Here is a 19,164-nt window from a genome sequence, read left to right as displayed (position 1 = left end):
AACCCCGTCTCTACTAAATATACAAAAATTAGCTGGGCGTGGTGGCGGGCACCTATAATCCCAGCTACTCAGGAGGCTGAGGCAGGAGAATCGCTTGAACCCGGGAGGCAGAGGTTGCAGAGAGCCAAGATCGCGCCACTGCGCTCCAGCCTGGGCAACAAGAGCGAAACTTCGTTCCAAAAAAAAAAAAAAGACTTAGGCCTTTACTCTCAGTGCAGTGGGACCCACTGTGGGGTGCTGAGCAGGGGGGCCTGATCGGACACATCTTGTGAATCCATCCCCTGGGCTTCTAGGTGGAGAACGGGCTGAGCGTGGGAGGTGAGGGACTCGATGCGTCTGCAAGGGATTGGGGGCTGACCACAACTGGACCCACAGCCACCCCCAGAGGCTGCCCCACCCTGGAAGGAAGGAAAGGGCATCCCTGAGGCTGTGGAGGGCAACCTGCATTTCCCGGCTCGGAATCCTCCTGGGAATGCAGGGAGGGATGCAGAGCCACTGTGCTCCGCCGAGTGGTGTTTTTTTGTTTTGTTTTGTTTTGTTTTGTTTTTTTCTGAGGCGGAGTCTCGCTCTGTGGCCCAGGCTGGAGTGCAGTGGCACAATCTCGGCTCACTGCAAGCTCCATCTCCCAGGTTCACACCATTCTCCTGCCTCAGCCTCCCGAGTAGCTGGGACTACAGGCGCCCGCCACCACACCCGGCTAATTTTTTGTATTTTTAGTAGAGACGGGGTTTCACCGTGTCAGCCAGGATGGTCTCGATATCCTGACCTCATGATCCGCCCGCCTCGGCTTCCCAAATTGCTGGGCCCGGCCCGAGAGGTGTTTTTTAATAAAAAATTTTCTGGGCTGGGCCCAGTGGCTCACGCCCGTAATCCCAGCACTTTGGGAGGCCAAGGTGGGTGGATCGCTTGAGGTCAGGAGTTTGAGACCAGCCTGGCCAACATGGCAAAACCTGTCTCTACTAAAAATACAAAAATTAGCCGGGCGTGGTGGCGATCACCTATAATCCCAGCTACTTGGGAGGCTGAGGCAGAAGAATCACTTGAACCTGGCAGGTGGAGCTTGCAGTGAGCCGAGATCGCACCACTGCACTCCCGCTTGGGCGACAGAGCGAGACTCCATCTCAAAAAAACAAACAAACAAAACTCTGACCGACTGAGAAGGAGAAATCAGAGCATACTGCGCCCCATAGACCCATCACCCAGATTAAACACTATCCAAATATTCACAGATTTGCAACCACTATTATTATTATTTGTATTATTATTTTGCTGAACTAGGTACATTACAGCTAGTAGGCTATTTTCCTTCAAATTCTTCGAGACTTGTCTGTAAAAGACAACACTGTCCTACATAGACTCCAGGCAGGGCAGAGTTTTATGCGGCTCCTCCTGTCCTCCTCGCCCTCCACTCTCCGTGGGCAGGCCCTGGGTCAGGGTTGGAGCGCTTCGTTGGTCTCCGGAACAGCCAGGCCTCTGGGGCGGGTCCTGGAGCCAGGAGTAAGGGGCTGGGGAACTGGGGGACCCGGAGGGGTGCCTGGGGATGGAAGCCGCCGACACTGACTGGGGCAGCCGCTTGGGAGGACCCGGAAGGCCACGTCCCGCGGCGGTGTCCGCTGAAGCCTGGGGCGCGCGCCGCGTGGTGTCCGTGTCCCGCCCTCCCGGCACCCCCAGTCTGGGGGTCTGGGTCCGTGCGGAGGTAGAAAAGTCCCAGAGCTGGGGCTGGGGCCCGTGCTGAGGAACCTCCCTGCCACGGAGCCGAGGCTCGGTCCCTCCTGGGCTAACGCCTGCCCAGAGGGGCAACAGGGGGTGACCCGGCCCCTCCCCCAGGGCGCCCATGTACCTGGCCGCCCCCCGCCACCCCTCCCTGCCCCCAAGAAACGCACAGCGCCACAGGCATTCAGGGTGTTTATTGCGCTTGGGGCCAGGGTGTGGAGGGAGGGGGCTCTTTGGGGAGGGCTGGGCGCACGGAGCAGCTGACCCCTGCGGGCACTCAGGGGCTGGACCCCTCACTGCAAAACAAGGAGCAGGTGGGGGGCGTCCCCTGCCTCCGCCTCGTCCCGACGCGCAGCCCCGCGGTTCCCCAGGCTGCTGCGGCTCGGATCCGCCCGGGGGGCCCCATCACCCCCGCTGTCGTCCCTAGCTGCCCCGAAGGTAGAGGGCCCCGCGGTGCAGCCCACCGAGCTGGGAGGGCCCATGGTCCGCGGCTCCGCGCGCCCGCACACTGGTCTGCAGAGAGATCGGGCCTGAGGCGCCACCCCGCGCCCCCTTCCCTGGGACGGAGGCCCCCGACCTGCCCCAAGGCGATCTCCTCCTGGGAACACTGGCCTGGGCAACGTCTCGCCCTCCCCCGACCCAGACAAGCTGGGTGTGCCCCGGGCACTTCTGTCCCGAATCTGAGATCAGTGGAGTGACCAGGGCCTGGCCCTCCCAGCAGGGATGTGACCCGGGGCCTGGCCCTCCCAGCAGGGCTGCCGGCACCGCTCACCCGACTTCGGCAGCAGGACGCCCTGGCTGGGGCTCAGGCCCACTTGGGGCGCCAGTAGCTGCATCTTCTGGGCGCCTTCGGGAAACAGCTCGGGCGCTCGAGCTGAAGGTGGGGAGGGCGGGTAAGCTAAAGGCAAGGGGCTGGAGGGGCGAAGAGAGGGAGAGAGGGGCAGGGAGGGGCCAGAGGGGCAGGGAGGGGCCGGGACCCGCGGCCACAGACACCAGGAGCCAGCGGTTCCGCCTTCCGCGTGCAGAACGGGCTGGTGCAGGCACAGGGGTGACATCCCAAACCCGAAGCGGGGGTGTCTGGGTCTCCGCCCCGCAGCCCGCCCACCGTAGAGCTGCAGCCACTGGTTCCGCAGGCCCCCTTTCCGCGTCTCCAAGTACAGCAAGGCAAAGTGCTGGTAGTCGGAGAAGGCCACTCGGATGTCAGTCAGGGCCATGGCTGGAGGAGCGAGAGCCGCTGACCCCAGGCCCAGGGCACCTCCCCCCCCAGCGTGGGACCCCTCACGCCCCGGCCCCAGGTGTCAATCCAGCAGTCCGCACAGCCTCCAGGGCCCCCACTCCACAGCCCTGCCTGCTGCCCCACCTCACCTGGGTTGCTGAACTGCCCCTGTACAGTACAGCACCCTTGGTGAAGGTCGTGTCCATTTTCTGGCACCCGCCATCGGGCCTGGGGAGAAAGAGCCCCAGTTCCCTGAGTGCACCCCTGCCCAGCGCCCAGGCCCAGAGCCTACCTTGCTGTCTCTGAGCCCAGGGTCCCCTGTTCACCCTCACAATCCTTAGAGGACATGGGACTTTAGGATGACCTTAGAGGTGGGGACACTCCTGCTGGGGGTGGGGTGGGTATTAAGTACCTGTTCACAGGCACACAGCCTAGAATGCAGGGCCTCCAGGTCCCCCTTCCAGACACAGACACACAGAAGACACACACATACACACATGCACACACACGGAGATAGACACAGACACAGATACACTGACAGACACACACATACACACATGCACACACACGGAGATAGACACAGACACAGATACACTGACAGACACACACATAGACACGCACACAAGACACACACAGAGATAGACACACACAGACAGACACAGATACACAGATACAGACACACAGACGCATACAGTGATACACACATACATACTCAGAGGTACACATCTACACAGAAGACACACATGCATACACACACACACACAGACAGACACACATGCAGAAATAGACAAACATACACAGAGACACAGCCACATACAGTGATAGACACACAGACACAGAGACACAGCCACATACAGTGATACACACACAGACACAGACATGCAGACACTTTTCTCAACACCAGGCCTCAGGCAGTGCTTCCTCCAGGGCCTGGGTCCCTCTGGACTCCGTGTGGCTGCCATCTGGGGCTCTGCAGCACAGAGCCGTTGAGGACCCGTGATCTGACCTCGATGTGCTGGGGACACCGTGGTCCCTCTGGACCTTCATCTGGCCTCATGCTGGCCCTCCTCTGAGGTTGAGTCTGATGGGCTCGTGTGGTCACTTACGTGGGGTATCCAAACTTGAGGGCCAGGTCACCGTTCCCCAAGGGGGTCACTAAGACCACAGCCATCTTCATGGTGTCCTTGGAGTCCAGGAAGTCCTGGTCATCTGACACCACCCCGACCATGTACCAGGTGCCCTGGAACTGCAGGGCAAGTGCAGGGAAGGCTGGGAGGCCGCCCCTGTGCCCTGGGCCTGAGCCCACCACATTCTGCCCCGACACAGCTGCTTCCTGGCCAGGGCAGGGGCTGCTGTACACATCTCGACCCCGATGCAGAACTGAGGGAGGGGGGCCTCAGTACATGAGCAACTGGCCCTCACCAGCCCAGCACTGGCCTGTCTGCAGCTGGCACCCAGGGGGTACGGCTGGATGGGTGGGGCTGTGGCAAGGTCACAGGTCTATGTGGGGTGGGTGGGGGACAGTGAGGCACAGGCAACTGCAACTTGCCCCAATTTTGGGCCCTGGGGAGTGTTGGGGGATGCAACTGAAAAGGTAGGATGGAGGCTGCAGTCTTCCCCAGCCAACCCCTACTCCAGTCAGACGGAGCAGGTGAGGTGGGGGTTTCCCCTGCCCCTAGCCCTGCTGAGCCTGGATCAAAGAGGGTGTGGACAGGGACCCGGGGTGCAGCACCAAAGCCGGGAGGACTCATTGGAGATGAGGAGGAAACAGGGCTGGGCACACCTGGCTGGCATCAAAGTTGGCCTGGATGGGGACCTGGGCCTGGCCTGGGGACGCCCAGAGCAGGGCAAGGAGGGAACTGATCAGCAGAGCCCGAAGCATCGTGCAGCAAGATGGCGTCTCCTCCGGACACGGGAGCAGGGCAGAGCTGAGGTGGCTCCTCTGTAGGCTTTACGCCCCTGAGGTGCCCTGGGGCGGCTGGCCTGGGACTGCACCCACTGTGACAGGCTTCTGATCAAGTTGCACCCTGCAGCGCTCTGGCCTGGCTCCCTCCACCCAACCCCAGCCATCCGTTGCCTTTCCTCCGGGGTGGGGCCGGATGCCTGGCAGCTGAGGGTAGTTCTGACGGGCCTCTGGGCTAGGGGGCCTGCTGCTCACCCATCCTGCCTCTTCGGCCTTCTGCAGCCCCTCTGGGATGTTGGAATCCCCCCTACCTTGAGCTCAGGCACAGCCCTAAGCCCCCTTCTCCGGGAAGGCCACCCAGAAGCTCACCCTCACCTCCAAGCCTCAAAATGCTTGGTGCCTCTGCAGGGTCTGCCTCGTGGGGGGCCTGGTGGGCAGGTCACAGTGAGTCCTGCACATTGTGTACCTGAGAATGGCTGCCTGGGTGGGAATCTGGAAGGGAGCAGGGTTGGGCAGGGCACTGGCCGGGCATGGTGTGGCCGTGGTGCCAGGGCTCTGGTGAGTGGACAAGGCTGTGATCTGGAGGCCCAGGTCAGAGGGCAGGGGGCGCTCAGGGCGCCAGAAGGGATATGGGGTAGCCTGTCCCCAGCCCACTCCGTCAGTCTGTCCTGATGCGGGGTGGAGACACTCTGGCATGTTTCAAACAAATGTTTCTTTTTGTCCCCTGAAACCCTTATCTCTGCCCAATCTCAGTGCGTTAATCCCACACCTCAAGATACCCAACAGGTCCAAAGCTCCTCTGGGGCCTCGAGCCTCAGGCCTCTCCTGCTGAGGGGGTGACAGGCTGGGGTTGGGGGTGCAGGGCACCTGCCTAAGGGATTAGATGAGTCACTGACCCCCCAGCTCAGCACCGGCCTGGTGGCAGTGGCAGCTGAGGGGGTATGGCTGGACGTGTGGGGCTGTGGGGCAGGGGCACACGACTGTGTGGGGTGGGTGGGAGACAGTGAGGGACACCCCCTCCTAGCTGTCCTGACTCAAGACCCCAATGGGAGCAAACACTAGAGGGCCTGTTCCTTTGTTGACGTCAGGCTGAGATTTTAGAGAGGGAGGTCCAGGTGGCCAGGGCCAGGCCCAGGACGGGTGATGACAGCGCAGACAGCCAGGAGCCAGCCCTACTGACTTGCTTCCGGAGTTTATTTTGCAGGATGAAGCCCGAGTGGGCAGGGGTGCTTTGGCGGGGAGCCGGGGCAGGGACTCGGGGAAGGAACAGAGCAGAGATATCCAGAGCGTGGGGGTCACCTGGCTGGCCGGGATCCCAGCTTCAGCCCTGGGGAGTCCTGAGGGGTGTGACCAAAAGGCTAGGATGGAGGACTGCAGTCTACCCCAGCCCACCTCCACTCCAGTCATGGAGCAGGTGCGGGCTACCGGGACTTTTCTCTGCCCCCAGCCCCACTGAGCCCCGCTGAGAGCAAGATCCATCCCTGGGGCTTGGATTCCCGCTGCCCCAGGGTCTACAGACTCCACCCTTCCCAGCCCCAGGGTCCACAGACTCCACCCTTCCCAGCCCCAGGGTCCACAGACTCCAGCTCCAGCCTAGGCCTCCCTCCTGGGGGTGGTGGGTGAATCCGCCCCGAGCCTGCTCTCCGAGCTGTCCCACGGCATCCATGTAGCGTCCTCGGCCCTCCCCTTCCATCCCCTGTTCCCTCCCATCCTATCTCCCCCACCCTGGTTTCCTCCTAGCCCAGGAGCCAGACGCCCTTGCTGCCAGGTGGTCCCTGTGGTATAGCCCCTTGGCCTTGTCTGCCTGGGGCCTCGCACCTGCACCCCCCAACCGTGAGCCTTCAGGAGTCAGCCCTGTTCCAGCCACTGGGACAGGTTTTCCTTCCAAGCCTCACACCTGTGCACCCATCAATGTGGGCAGCCCCAGTGTCTCCCGCCCGGCCCTGGACGGCAGCCATCGGGAAGGATGGGTCTGCAGCACCAGGCTGTCCTGGGGCCCTGATCCATCCCATCGCAGAGTGGGTTGGGTGGATGTGTGTTGAATGAATGAATGAATGAATGAATGGAGTGGCTCACCTATTGTTCCGTCATGCACTTATCTGCCAAGAAAGAAGCCGGGGGCTGTCGTCAGAACCCCAGACTTAGGCCAATTTTCCCACTGGGCTTCCTGTTCCTCCCCTAACGCAGAACTCGTCTTGACTGAGTCCCCAAACTGCACAGCCCCCCCATCACCTCCCACCTCTCCCTGGCCCCTGGAAACAAAGAGAGGGCCTTTCTCTACCTCTGCCAAGAGCAGGCTGTCCACCCCTAGGAGGCTGTGCCTGAGCCCAGTATGGTTGGTTCCCCTGTATCCCCCATGGGCATCCTCTACCCTATGCCCCCCACCAGGCTGAAGCCCCACATCCTGGGAGCTGCTGGGGCCTGGCACAGAGTGAGCACCTGGTCTCCATGTCCCCCATGGAGGGGGCTCCTCATGAAGGGGCTGCGGGAGGGAGGTTCTGACTTGAACACTCACCCCCTCTGTCCCTGGCCCAGGCCTCGAGCAGGGCGGGGCCACCTCCTCCCCTCTGCCTCCCCCAGTCAGGAGACTGCCTGCCTGCCTCTAATCTGACCTTGATCCTCTCCCCATCAGGTTAGGACCCCTCACCGGTTTGGGGCAGGAAGACAATGGTATCCTCTGTGAAGCCCTGGGCCTTGCAGAAGGCGGTGAATTTCTCCTTTAACTCAGCCCTGGGGGTCTGGGTTCGGCCTGGGACAGGGTGGAGACGGAGCCGGCCTCAGCGGGGGCATGGTGTGTGCCCTGCCCTGGGTCTTGGGGAGCCCCCTCGGGTCAGGCCTGTGTGTGGGCGGCGTCCACGGGGCACGTACTGTACAGGGTGGCCATGCGGAAGTCCTCGCCAGGGCCCTTGCTGCCCTGGCTGTACAGCAGGGCGTACTGGTCATAGTCGGTCTCCACCACTGACACGGAGTAGGTGCTGCCCCAGTCTGGGAACCCAAGAGACAACCCTGTCGGGGACTCAGCCCCCCAAACCTCACCTGTGCTTCAGGGAAGGGGTGCACCTGTGGGCTTTGGGGGCACTCAGCCCCTCGGCTGGCCCGGGATGCTCCCCCACCCGGCTGCTCTCCAGCCAGTGCCCTGCTCTCGCCTGCACAGCCTGTGAACCCTCTCCCCAAACCAGAATCTGGGGGAGCCAGGCTCAGAAAACCAGGATTCCTGGTGCAGCCGCAGAAGTCGCTGCCAGAACCGGAAGTGAAGAGGTTTCCCCGTGGGAGCCATTCCCCAGGTGGGAGTGAGGAAGCCCCTGGGTCCTGGGGAGGAGAATTAGGAGGAGGCATATGGAGGGGCCTTGGGGGCTGCTTATGTGGGGAAAACTCCAGAGGGCAGGGAAGGGGCCTGACAAGACAATGGTGGGCTCCAGAGAGGATCCAACCCCCTGGAGGAAGGGTCTCTCTGTCCCTAACACTTGTGCATGGGCAGTCACGCCCAGGCCTGGCCTTTGCCTCTGACGCTGGTGGGGCAGCCATCACCCCCCACCCCATGGATCTCCGCGGCAGGGGGCTGGCCCAGAGTCGTCCCGGCAAGTGTCGCCCCCAGGCTGGGCCCAGGGGGCCGGTGGAGGCCCCACTCACGGGGACTCCGGTAGCTGTAGGAGCCGAGGGACCCCGCGGTCTGCAGCAGCATGGTTCGGGTCTCACACTGGTTTTTCCTGTAGGTGGGTGACCTCAGGGTCAGGGGTTAGGCCCGAGGGTGTTCCTGGACCTCTCCGTCCCAGAAGCCCACCTGCCCGCTGTCCCACCTGAGGAAGGTGGAGGTCAGGTTGAGGCCACCATCAGCGGCAGGGGCCACCACCGACTTGCACATGGACAACGCTGCCTTCTTCTCCCGGAGCCAGCTCGAGTTGGAGGCGAGGCCCGCGCTGAACCAGCGCCCCAGGAACTGCGGCGAGCGACCCCCACCCGCGTCGGCCAGGACCCTCCGGACCCACTTGCGCCTACCTGCGGGGGCGCCTCTGCCCTCTACTGCTCCGGTCTCCAACCCGGCCCCGCCCACACGCCCAATCCCCCGAGCAGCCACGCCCCTCACGCCCCGCCCCAGGAGCTGACCCCGCCCCTCACATCCCCGCCCCAGGAGCTGACCACGCCCCTCACGACCCCGCCCCAGGAGCTGACCACGCCCCTCACATCCCCGCCCCAGGAGCTGACCACGCCCCTCACGACCCCGCCCCAGGAGCTGGCTCCGCCCTTCATGGCCACAACCCGGGAGCTGACCACGCCCCTCACGCCCCATGCCCCCCTAGGAGCTGACCCCGCCCCTCACGTCCCCGCCCCAGGAGCTGACCACGCCCATCAGGCCCCCGCCCCGCCCCAGGAGGTGGCCCCGCCCCTCACGTCCCCGCCCCAGGAGATGACCAAGCCCCATTTCCCCCTCCCCCGGAGATGGCCCCGCCCCTCACGCCTCAGCCCCAGAAGCTGGCCACGCCCCTGACACCCAGCACCCGCGTCTGGCCACGCCCCTCCCGAGGACAGTCCCTCACCCTCGCACGCCGCCCACCAGCCAGCTTCGGCCCCTCCGCCCCCGGTCCCGATTCTTTGCCCTGGCTGAGCGCCTGGCCCATACAGCGGGCGGCAGAGGACGTCGTATTCCTGGCGGGGATCGGGTCGGGTCTTCGGCTCAGCTCTGCGGACCGCTGGGGGTCTCCTCGACGCCAGGGAGGGGCGCGCGGCGCGGGGACCCGCGCTCCGGCGCTTCCCCGAGCAGCTCCCGGGCGAGAGCGCGCGTCGCCGGCTGTCTGTGCGGTGCGCGTCCCTCCCAACCCCCACCGCGCACGGAGTGTTTGTCGCCATCCCTGTGCCCCACCCGCCCGTGTCCTGGCACCCAGGTGTGGAACGTGCGCTCGTGTGTCCTCTGGGGGTCGCGTGCCCACAGGGGTGGACGTATTTGGCTGGCGTGGGCGCGTGTGTGGCCCGGTGTCTGCGTGGCCCATCAGGGGAGACGGGACGCGATGCCCAGGGAGGGCTTCTCGCGGGCAGCCTCCTTGGGCAGCTACCCAGCCTCCTTCCTGCGCGCCCGCTCAGTCCCTGGCCGGCACTACCCGGCACTGCGGGACTTCGCTCCCTCCTCCCAGGGAGAAGACCCAGCCAGAAAGTGCCCTTCCCCTGACAAGGTCCTGTAGCCCTTGGGGATGACGCAGGAAAGCCCCTCACCTTGTCCTGCTGGAAGTTGGGCTGCACGGAGACCTGGGCCTCGGGTGCTGCCTGCAGGTCGCCCAGCACCCCCAGCAGGGCCAGTCCCATCCACAGCGTGTGATGAGTAGCCATTCTCCTGCAGCAGAGCGGGTGTCCGGGGCCTGGTGCCAGTGGTGTGGGAGAGCGAGGGAGGTGTGCGGGAGGAGCGGAGGGCACTGAGGAGACCCCTATTTATGGGCCAGGCTTGGCCTCCACCCGGGGCCCGGGGACAGCCCACTGAACACTCGTGATGCTGGGGGATGGGGTGGCCAGGCACAGCTGCAGCCTCGTCCCCCACAGGGCGCTTATGCAAGAGGCCTGGGCCTGCTGCCCCAGCTGAGGCAGCGTGGGGGTGAGGCAGAGGCCCCTGCCCACTGGTCCCAGAGACAGAGCTGGCAGGGACCTTGCCCACCCTCCTCCTGCTGGCAGGGCCTACCAACCCAGCGGCCCTGATAGGGCAGGGGCTGTGTTCCTCAGCCATGCCTGCCTCCGAGGCCTCTGGTGACTTCCCACTGGAGGCCAGGACCCACATCTCACAGCCCCTACCATCATTCCCTTTCCGAGCCCTGCCACTCCAGAAGGGGACACAAGCTCCACTTCCACCCTGAGAGTTTGGTCCTGAAACGCCCAGCGAGTGAAGTGTTGATGAGAAGCTCAGGCCAAGGTAGAGAAACTTGATCTGGCCCGCAGGGTCCCGAGGGCCAGGTGTGCTGGGCATGGCTTCCCCCATGGCCAGCTGTTGGGGCTCTGATAGTGACCCCTGGGTGCCCATTTCAGCCTGGGGCACCTTTGGGCTTGAGCACGGGCCCTATCCCTTGCCAGAGGCCCCAACTTCTCCCAGCAATCCCCCCACCCCAAGTCTGCCCCCTGCCGAGTCTGGGCCTCCCCACCCCGAGTCTGGTCCAGACTCGGGAGCACCCCGTGGGGCTGTCCTGTTACCCCAGCGCTGCACCCAGCTCCTTGGGCCCCTCCAGCTCATTGGCCCTGGCTGGGGCCCTGTCACAGGTCATCACAGGCAGGCACATGCGGTGGGCCCTGTCTGGATTCTGTTGGAACTGAGCTTCCCTGGCAGGCATGGTGGGGGAGCGCTGCTGCTGGTCTGAAGGTGAGCCCGGGTGGGGAGCTGGGAAATGTACATGAGAGCAGGAGTGAGTCGGATAGGGTGGGGTGGTGAGCTTCTACGGGGCTGCTGGTGACCACTGGGGGCTGGAGCCCGTCTTCTTCCTGGATTCTGTGGCCCATCCCTTGCTGGGGGCACACGAGCCCGGGAGTGGGCTGGCGTGGACTGCTTCCTTGTTCCCCTTCCCCAGTGCCCGGGGGTCAAGGAGCCCAGACTGGGGGAGGCGCATGCCTATGTAGCAGCAGGGGCTAGTGGGCAGCACTGGTGTCAGGGCTGGTGGGGGTGGCCGGGTAGCGTCCCAGGCAGAGGCCAAGGTGAGGGAGTGAGTCCCAGGGAGCCGGGAGGCACCTGAGAGGCAGGGAGAAGGAGGGCAGCAGTGCAGGGGGGCCAAGGCAGTCCTGAGAACCCACTCCTCCACCCGGACCTCCCATCAACCCCTGCCTGAAGCAGCGGTGTGCTGCTGGCTCAGATGCCATCTGTGCCCTAGGCTGAGAGGGAGAGTCTGTTGGAACAGATAGGGGTGGGGTGCCTAAACCCGGGACCCCGCGTGGCCCCCAGGCCTGGCTCAGCTACAGAGCTGGGGGCTGCCGTCAGGACAGGGGAGGGGCAGGAAGAGAGTTGTGGCTGGGATATCACCACAAGACTGGCCTCCTGCCCGCTGCCAGCTGAGTCCCGGCTGTCATTCCACTCTGGTGGGGCTGGTGGCCCGCTGACTGGCCTGGCTGGAGGTCCCAACCCAGGCTAGGCTGGTCCAGGACAAGAGCGCCTCCCGGTGGTGAGCAAGCTCTGGGGCGTGGTGGCAGGTGGCCCAGGGCAGGGAGACCCAGGACACGTGGCTCTGGGTCTGAATGGCTTCCGTCTGGGCAGGCCTGGGTCACCTGCCAGGGAGGGACTCTGAAGTCTGACGGGGCCAGGTCCTCCCATAGCCAGAGGGGTTCCCAGGGATCTCGGGTGTCCAGCCGTCAAACCCAGTGCCTGGAACAGGGACCAAGCCCCTCCTCTTCCCTGTTTTCTAGTGGGCAGCAGAAAGCCCAGCAGGCCCCACGTCCCTTCTCCTCCCTGACCAGTCGTTACCGAGACCATATGGTCACTGGCGCCTGGAGAGCTGGAAGAGCCAACAAGATGATGCTTCGGTTCAGGACGGACTCCTCAGTCCCTGTGGTCAAGATGGCCAGCGGGTGGTCAGAGACACTCCCCAGACACGGTTGAGTGAGGACCAGCGAGTGGGAGCTGCCCACGAGCCCTGATTCATGGGTGCACCTGGGCCCACCCCAGGGCTGGAGATTCATCTCTCACCACATCCAGGAAGGGCTGGGCAGTTGCCAGCTCCTGGCATGCCAGATTTCTCCCCTCCTCCCCCCGCTAGGACTGTGCAAGGTGGACAGGGGCAGGAGGGGCCTTCGCAGAGCCTCTTGCAGCTTGGGCAGGGACAAGGACCACCCTGCACACTCTCTGTGCCCTTCCCTTTGCTCTGAGCTTGGCTTCCAGGCAGTACCTTAGTGGAGCCTGGCGGAGGGCTGGGCAGGAAGGAGGCTGGCCGCCCCACCCCGCTGCTCTGGGAACCAGTCGCTTTGAGTCACAAAATGCAAGGACTTGGCCTCCACCCTAAGAGGTCACCAAGGCCATCCCCCTGCCTGCGGCCCAGGCAGGTCAGAGACAAGCCTGGTGGCCTGGGCCTGAGCTCCCAGAACTGACCCCAACCTTTTCCTGGAGGGAAGCTGTCTCCACCCTGGGGCCCCGGCCAGCATCCTCCGGGGGCAGTGGTGCCCCTGTCCAGCGTCCCCACCAATGGTTTGCCCTTGAGGGCCGAGGCTGTCCCAGTGACTGGTGGGAGCTGAGCTCGACTGAGTGTCCACCAGCCTCAAATAAACTCATGGGGACCTCGTGAGCCCCACCCACCTGCAGCCTGGGATCAACTCCCCCAGCCTGGGACTGGGGAGGGGCAGCCTCTACACCCCACCTTTCAGAGGTACCCAAGCCTCACGGCCCCAGAGGCTCACTCCTGCCAGAGCTGCCCAGCTGAGGATCTTCCATAGGGGAGGGCAGTGCCCGGGATCACTGAGACGCTGTGGAGTGTTCTGGACAATTCAGGGGCAGAGCGGGAGCACCCCTGAGATTGTAGCCAGGGAGACAAGGGCCGGGTGCGGTGGGGGCATCTCAGGGCTCCTCTGGGGCAAGAAATTCTCCCCGAGGCCTCCCTGCGTCAAGGGAGCTGCTCTGTGATTGAAGGAGGCCTGAGCGGACGGGCCACGTGGGACAGCCCCTCCTCAGGGCATCTCTGAGCTGCTCAAAGCACATGGGACCCACTCTTCACCCAGCCCTCCTCTCTGTGCCTGTCTGTTTGGGTGTTCACTGACATGGGGGACGGCCACCTCTCTGCTCACCCTTTCTGGCTGCCTCTGGCCACCTCTCCCAGCACCACCCTGGAGGTCAGGCCCGCCCAGCAGCCGGGGACGGGGCAGAGGACAGGGGAGCCCGGGACAAGCCAGAGGACAGGGGAGCAGATATGTCCCTGGGACTTGAGGCTCATATGTGCATTGCTGGCCATGAGGTCCAAAGACGGTTATGGCCAAGCTGCAGCCAATTCTGCAGCTTTGGAGCCAGGGCTAGGCTGGCTGGCTGTGGGGGACAAAGGGCAATTTGCGGGTGCTGAACGATCTGTCCAACGTGGGGTCCAGCAGGCTGGTCAGAGGCTGCCGCATCCCAAAGGTAGCAGGGCCGGGAGGAGGGGGCGGCCCAACCCCCAACACCACACCCACACCCACACCCGACACCCGACACCACACCCCCACCCGACACCACACCCACACCCACACCCGACACCCACACCCACGCCACACCCACACCCACACCACACCCACACCCGACACCACACCCCCCCACCCCCACCACACCCACACCCACACCCCCACCCACACCCCCACCCCCACCCACACCCGACACCACACCCACACCCACACCCACACCCACACCACACCCACACCCGACACCACACCCCCCCCACCCGACACCACACCCACACCCACACCCCCACCCACACCCCCACCCCCACCCGACACCACACCCACACCCGACACCACACCCCCCACCCCCACCACACCCACACCCACACCCCCACCCACACCCCCACCCCCACCCGACACCACACCCACACTCACACCCACACCCACACCCACACCCCCGGCCTCGAGAAGCTCAGCTCCAGGATCCCGGTGCAGTGGACCTCTGAGGCCCAGTCTGGCTTCAGGAAGCGCCCAGCTCGGCCATGGAAGGTCAGGGCTAAAGTGTCCCCACCTCGCCCATTTAGGGGCTGGGCGGGAGCTCCCCAGGACGGCAGGGTCTGGGCAGGGGCCAAGCCTGGGAGGGCCTCGCCTAAGGACCCCTGGGTCACTGTAGCACCAGGCTGGGCACCGCTCCCCACAGAGACCAGAAGCCGGAAGGACCATTCAGCGCAAGGGGCTGGCTCCTGCAGGGCACAGGTGGAGACCCGATCCCAGAGGCTGCTCCCCACCTCTGTGCCCACCCCCGGTCAGGGCTGGGCCTGGATCTTCAGGGACTCCTGCCTCCCATCGGGGGAACGTGGGGTGGCACACAGGGAGCCTGGGCCCACGCCTCTGAGATGGGGGCTCCTGCCTCTCACTCTGGGGTTCCTTTGAGGCAACCCAGGGGGATGGGGCCACAGATCTGAGAAGAGCCAGCGGTGAGGGAAGGGCGCTCCTAGCAGGGGCAAGGGCTGCCAGGTGCTGTGGAGCTGGGCAGGGACCCTTGGTCACAGGCCTCCGCAGCCTCTGGTCACCCCATGGTCCCAGCCCTCCAGCCTAGGGCAGTTTCTGCTGGGCGCCATGGAGGGTGGCCTATGTTTGAGGATGAATCTGGCTCAGTTCACCAGAGAGCGTGGGACGGGCCAGGAGAGCACCCAGCTGGGAGGGAGGCAGCCACTGGGGGTTAGATGAGGACAAATGTCCGAGCTCAGCTCCTCCTGGGCCTGGAACCTGGGCTGCTCCCCGAGGCCCTGCCCACCCATCACCCTGTGCTCAAGGACAGTCGGGTCCGGCTCCTCCTGGCACAGACTGTTTATTTCTGATGGGGTCGTGGGGGCAGGTGTGATTGAGCCTCCCACGGGGAGGGGGCACCAGTGAGGCTGGGATGGGCGGTGAGGGTGGGGCCGCCAAGGGCCGGGCCAGGCTCCAGTGTCCTCAGGACAGAGGGTGGCCGGCCCAGGCAGAGAATCACAGAGGGGCTAGAGTGAGAGGAGGGAGAAGCAGAGATCTGCAGGAGAGAGAGGGGTGGAGGGGGTGCCAGGGCCAGGAGGAAGGAGGGCCTTGTGGATCCCAGCATGGCCCGGGACCCCCAGGACCCCGGCAGTCACACTCGCGGCTCACCACGGGCTCTTCTGTGAGCCAGGAGTGCTGGTCAGAGGCCCAAGGGTCCAAGGCCAGGGCCGCACGACCTCTGACCCGGGGGCTCCTGCCTGCCCCCAGGGCTGCCTTGGGAGCTGCAGGTGGCCCAGTACAGGGGACCCAGGAGCTTGGGCAGAGACCCTCAGAGGCCCTGGGTTGGGGGGGGACACTCCAGGCCACAGGTGTGTCCAGGTCTGGGCCCCGCAGTGTCCCCCACACCTGGAGCAGTTGGTAGCGAGGCTCCGGCAGGGCCCCAGCTCACTCTCAGCTCTCAGAGCCTCAGCTGCTGTGGCCTCAGCTCATGGCCTCCCTCTTCCCACGGGGCCCCTGCGTCTGGGGGGCCTGGCCTCTTCCAGCTCAGAACCCTCTTGCCTCAAGCTTGGCCTTCCCGGCCATGGCTCCTTGGGTCAGAAATGGGGGCTGACAAGGGCTTCCCTGCAGCCCCTCCTCTGGCACTGCCGTCCCCTCCGCCTGCCGTGTACATGGGGTGCCTCCAGTGACCCCGGGTCCTGCCAGGACCCTCTGGCACCTGGCCTTGACCTCCGGACCCCGATGGTCTCCTGGGCAGTTCTCCCTGCTGGGCTGCACGGACAGGGTTGGGGCTGGTGCCTCTCAGGTTGTGTCATTCGGGCACCAGACACCCTCTCCTCGGCGGACACTGCTGCCCGGCCCCAAGCTTTGGCCTGCAGGGCTCTGGGCCAACCTCCCCGCATCAGTGTGGTCTCTGCTGCCTATCCCACACCCCGCAGGCCTGCCGGGGCCAGTCTGGGGCAGGAAGGGAATGTGGTCAAGGCTGATGCCCAGGATCTGGTCAAATCTGATAAATTTCTCCCTCAGGTCTAAACCCAGCTCCTTCCCCTGCCCTGTGCCAAGAAGGGGGGTGAGCCCTGGTGAGACCCCTCCCTCCCCAGCCCAGCCCTCAGGGGGTCCTGCGTGGCCCCTTCCCGCCGTGCTCAGGGCCTCACTGAGCAGCTTGGCCTGGGTCCCTTCTCCTGGTGCTTGGTCTCGGCATAGCGTCCATCTCGTCATTTTCCAACCCCACTTCTGCACGGAGCAGGCAGGGGTCAGGCAGGGCTCAGGACCCTACTGCTGGGGACAGGCTGCTGATCATGCCCCGTCTGGGGCCACACCAAGACCTTCCCTGGAGTGTCCATTTTAATTTATTTATGTTTTTCGAGTCAGGGTCTTGCTTTGTTGCCCAGGCTGGAGTGCAATGGCACGGTCACAGCTCAATGCAGCCTCCTGGGCCCAAGCAATCCTCCCTCCTTAGCCTCCCAAGTAGCTGGGACTACAGGCATGCACCACCACACCCAGCTAATTTTTCAATTTTATTTTTGTAGAGATGGGCTCTCCCCATGTTGCCCAGACTGGTCCCAAACTCTTGGCCCCAGTTGATCCTCCTGCCTCGGCCTCCCTAAGTGCTGGGATTACAGATGTGGAGTGTCCTTAACCTGGGGCAGTTCTGGGCTTTTCTTGGGGTGTCAAGCAGGGAAGACTCACCCTCCCGGCCTCCAAGGGGGTTCTGAGCTGGCTGCTTCTCTGGGACAGGGGTCCTGGCCCAGCGTTTGCAGGGTGGGTCCCTGTGGGAGGAGGTTGTGGTGGGGAGAGGCTGGGGTGAAGGCTTTGGGGAGGGGCAGGTCGGGTGAGCTGGGGAGGGGAGGCTTCCTGGCCTCCCGGAGGGTCCTGTTACCCACTCTTCCTGAGGCTGCTCTTCCTGGCAGCCCGCCTGTCCCCGCCTCTGACCACGTCCCCTCCCCGTGGAAGTTCTCACTGGATGCATGGAATTGGGATGTCCCAGCCACAGCCACCATGTCCCTGGGCCCTGCACCCTGCCCTGATCTTCCCCTGCCCCTGGGTCTCAGGACAGGCTCCTCCTCCAAACTGCAGGCCCCGGGAGAGGAGCAGGGGCCCCACAGCTGTGCTGAGGGTGTGGGTGAGCTCCCTCAAGGCAGGCGCTGCCTCCTTCCACCCACGGGGTCCGCCCACCTGCCTGTCTGTATGAAGGGTCTCCACCCCACAGCCCTCCGTCTCCCCTCCCCAGGCAGTCCCATCACCTGGCAGGGGCTTTGGGCACCCAGCTTCAGCTGAGCAGGCTGGACGTGACCACAGCTGCCACCAACATCCTGAATTGGGACCTGCGCTCTGGCCTGAAAGTGTTGACCGCCAGCCCCAGGACACACCACTCCCCCAGAACTGCAGGGGCTGGCAGTGGGCAGGGCCAGGACCCCCTCCCCAGGCAGGGTTCCCAGGCTGGGCTGGCACCCGTGACTCTGGCAGGAGTCTGGATCTGACAGGGATGGGTGACCCTGGCCAGTGGGTGGGCAGCCTTCCTGAGCCTCACTTTCTCCACTTGCACAGAGGGTGTGAGCTCTTCCCACCTGGCAGGGTTCTCCAGTGCAATGGGGGCCATGCTCACTGTGGCAGTCAGGCCCATCGGCCCAGCTGCACCCTCCTTCCTCCTTCCCCATCCTGGAGGCCACTCACCCGCTCCTTTCTGAGGCCAGGCTGGAGACAGATCTTGTGGAAAGGCAAGTTCAGGCCCCTCTGGGGGCCCTGGCGCTGTGGCTGGACCGTCCCCAGCAGGGTGAGGCCCACCCACAGGAGTCCCAGGGCTCCACACAGGGCTGCAGGGGGCAGGACTCTGGGGCAGCAGCCGGCCTGGCAGGGGGTGAGGATGGGGGTGGGGAAGGGGGTGGGTGAGGGTCTGGGCTGGGACCCCCTAGTAACGAGGTCCCCTGCTGGCCCCCACCCCAGGACAAGCAACCTCTTTTTCTCCAAGTGCAGGAAGGGTGAGATTTTGCCCCTCTCCGTCCTCAGCAGCGGGGCTAAGGCGCGAGGCAGGGCAGAGGGAGGCTGGGCTGGGGAGGCAGGGGGCCCTCCTTGGACTCGGCCCAGCAAAGATTGAGGAGCGTGCCTTCCACTGGTGCCCACCATTCCCTGGTCTCAACCTTGGGAGGGGAACCGGGGTGGAAATGTGGGCCGAGGGTGGGCACCCGCAGAGACCACCAGCTCCCAGGGAGGCCCCAGGCCTCAGCTCTGATTCCCAAAGCCCGGGTCCCTGCCCTCGTACCCCTACGTCCATCCTCAGAGCTGTCGCCCCGAAGGCTCCCGGCCAGCCCTGGGTCAGGGTGTGATGGCAGAAGACACCGTGCGAGAGTCCACTGTGTGCCCAGCATGGGTGGCCGCCTGGAGCCTCCCTGCCCTGTCCTGCCCTGAGGCGTCAGCAGGATCAGGCCAAGCTGTTCCCTGGCCCGGGGCAGGCTGCAGAGCGCTGGTGGTGGGTGGGACGGAGTGTGTCTGTGCTGAGGCTGCTGGCACCCACCCTGCTCTGCCCACGGGTCCAGTCTGGGCCAGGACCTCCCAGATGCAGCCCCACCCCCGTCCTCCAAGCCTCCTCTCTCCTGGGTGCAGCAGGTCTTGGCCCCACTCCCCCAGGGCCCTCAGCCCACCTGCCTCCCCTCGACAGCTGCTGTGCGGGGCAGCTGCGGACTTCTTACCACCCTGGTCCTGTAATGAGGCCCCTGGGGATGGCTGACCCTGGGAGGCCGCTGCTGACCTTGGCTGGGGCTTCCCCAGAGGACCTTGG

At 64.6% G+C, this 19,164-nt stretch overlaps 3 protein-coding genes across 4 annotated transcripts; all 3 read right to left on the bottom strand.

Moving 5' to 3' along the window:
* Positions 1-1,892: 1,892 nt before the first annotated feature.
* On the bottom strand, positions 1,893-5,852 carry LCNL1 (lipocalin like 1). Its single transcript, XM_031014465.3, is given in 5 exon segments — positions 1,893-2,683; positions 2,685-2,929; positions 3,079-3,106; positions 3,109-3,157; positions 4,036-5,852. Coding segments are annotated over 5 exon segments (516 nt in total). The 5' UTR covers positions 4,158-5,852; the 3' UTR covers positions 1,893-2,611.
* Positions 5,853-6,008: 156 nt separating this feature from the next.
* PTGDS (prostaglandin D2 synthase) lies at positions 6,009-10,352 on the bottom strand. 2 transcript variants are annotated; one of them, XM_019032976.3, is made up of 7 exons: positions 10,038-10,352; positions 8,630-8,769; positions 8,463-8,539; positions 7,701-7,817; positions 7,480-7,581; positions 6,909-6,931; positions 6,009-6,169 (listed from the first exon to the last, which is right to left on the bottom strand). In XM_019032976.3, exons 1-6 carry the CDS (start codon positions 10,149-10,151, stop codon positions 6,909-6,911), a joined length of 573 nt encoding a protein of 190 aa, XP_018888521.1. In that variant the 5' UTR covers positions 10,152-10,352; the 3' UTR covers positions 6,009-6,169.
* A 4,887-nt stretch (positions 10,353-15,239) lies between these two features.
* Positions 15,240-18,754, bottom strand: LOC115935871 (proline-rich protein 31). The gene is made up of 5 exons (XM_031014916.3): positions 18,649-18,754; positions 18,063-18,236; positions 17,079-17,158; positions 16,544-16,622; positions 15,240-15,447 (listed from the first exon to the last, which is right to left on the bottom strand). Exons 1-5 carry the CDS (start codon positions 18,752-18,754, stop codon positions 15,419-15,421), a joined length of 468 nt encoding a protein of 155 aa, XP_030870776.3. The 3' UTR covers positions 15,240-15,418.
* Between the last annotated feature and the right edge of the window lie 410 nt (positions 18,755-19,164).

The sequence above is a fragment of the Gorilla gorilla genome, chromosome 13 (assembly GCF_029281585.2).
Source record: "Gorilla gorilla gorilla isolate KB3781 chromosome 13, NHGRI_mGorGor1-v2.1_pri, whole genome shotgun sequence".
NCBI lineage: Eukaryota > Metazoa > Chordata > Mammalia > Primates > Hominidae > Gorilla > Gorilla gorilla.
Note: the sequence above shows the minus strand (reverse complement) of the source record. Positions and strands in the feature narration are given on the sequence as shown.

Coding starts and splice junctions, on each gene's coding strand:
- PTGDS (XM_019032976.3), bottom strand. CDS start 10,151: ATGGCTACTCATCACACGCTGTGGATGGGACTGGCCCTGCTGGGGGTG. Junction 8,770..10,037: donor CCAACTTCCAGCAGGACAAG/GTGAGGGGCTTT, acceptor CGCTCGCCGCAG/TTCCTGGGGCGCTGGTTCAG. Junction 7,818..8,462: donor CTACAGCTACCGGAGTCCCC/GTGAGTGGGGCC, acceptor TTGGGTTCCCAG/ACTGGGGCAGCACCTACTCC.
- LOC115935871 (XM_031014916.3), bottom strand. CDS start 18,754: ATGCTGGGCACACAGTGGACTCTCGCACGGTGTCTTCTGCCATCACAC. Junction 16,623..17,078: donor CCCCCTTGGAGGCCGGGAGG/GTGAGTCTTCCC, acceptor TGCTCCGTGCAG/AAGTGGGGTTGGAAAATGAC. Junction 15,448..16,543: donor GACCCAGGCCAAGCTGCTCA/GTGAGGCCCTGA, acceptor TCTCTCCTGCAG/ATCTCTGCTTCTCCCTCCTC.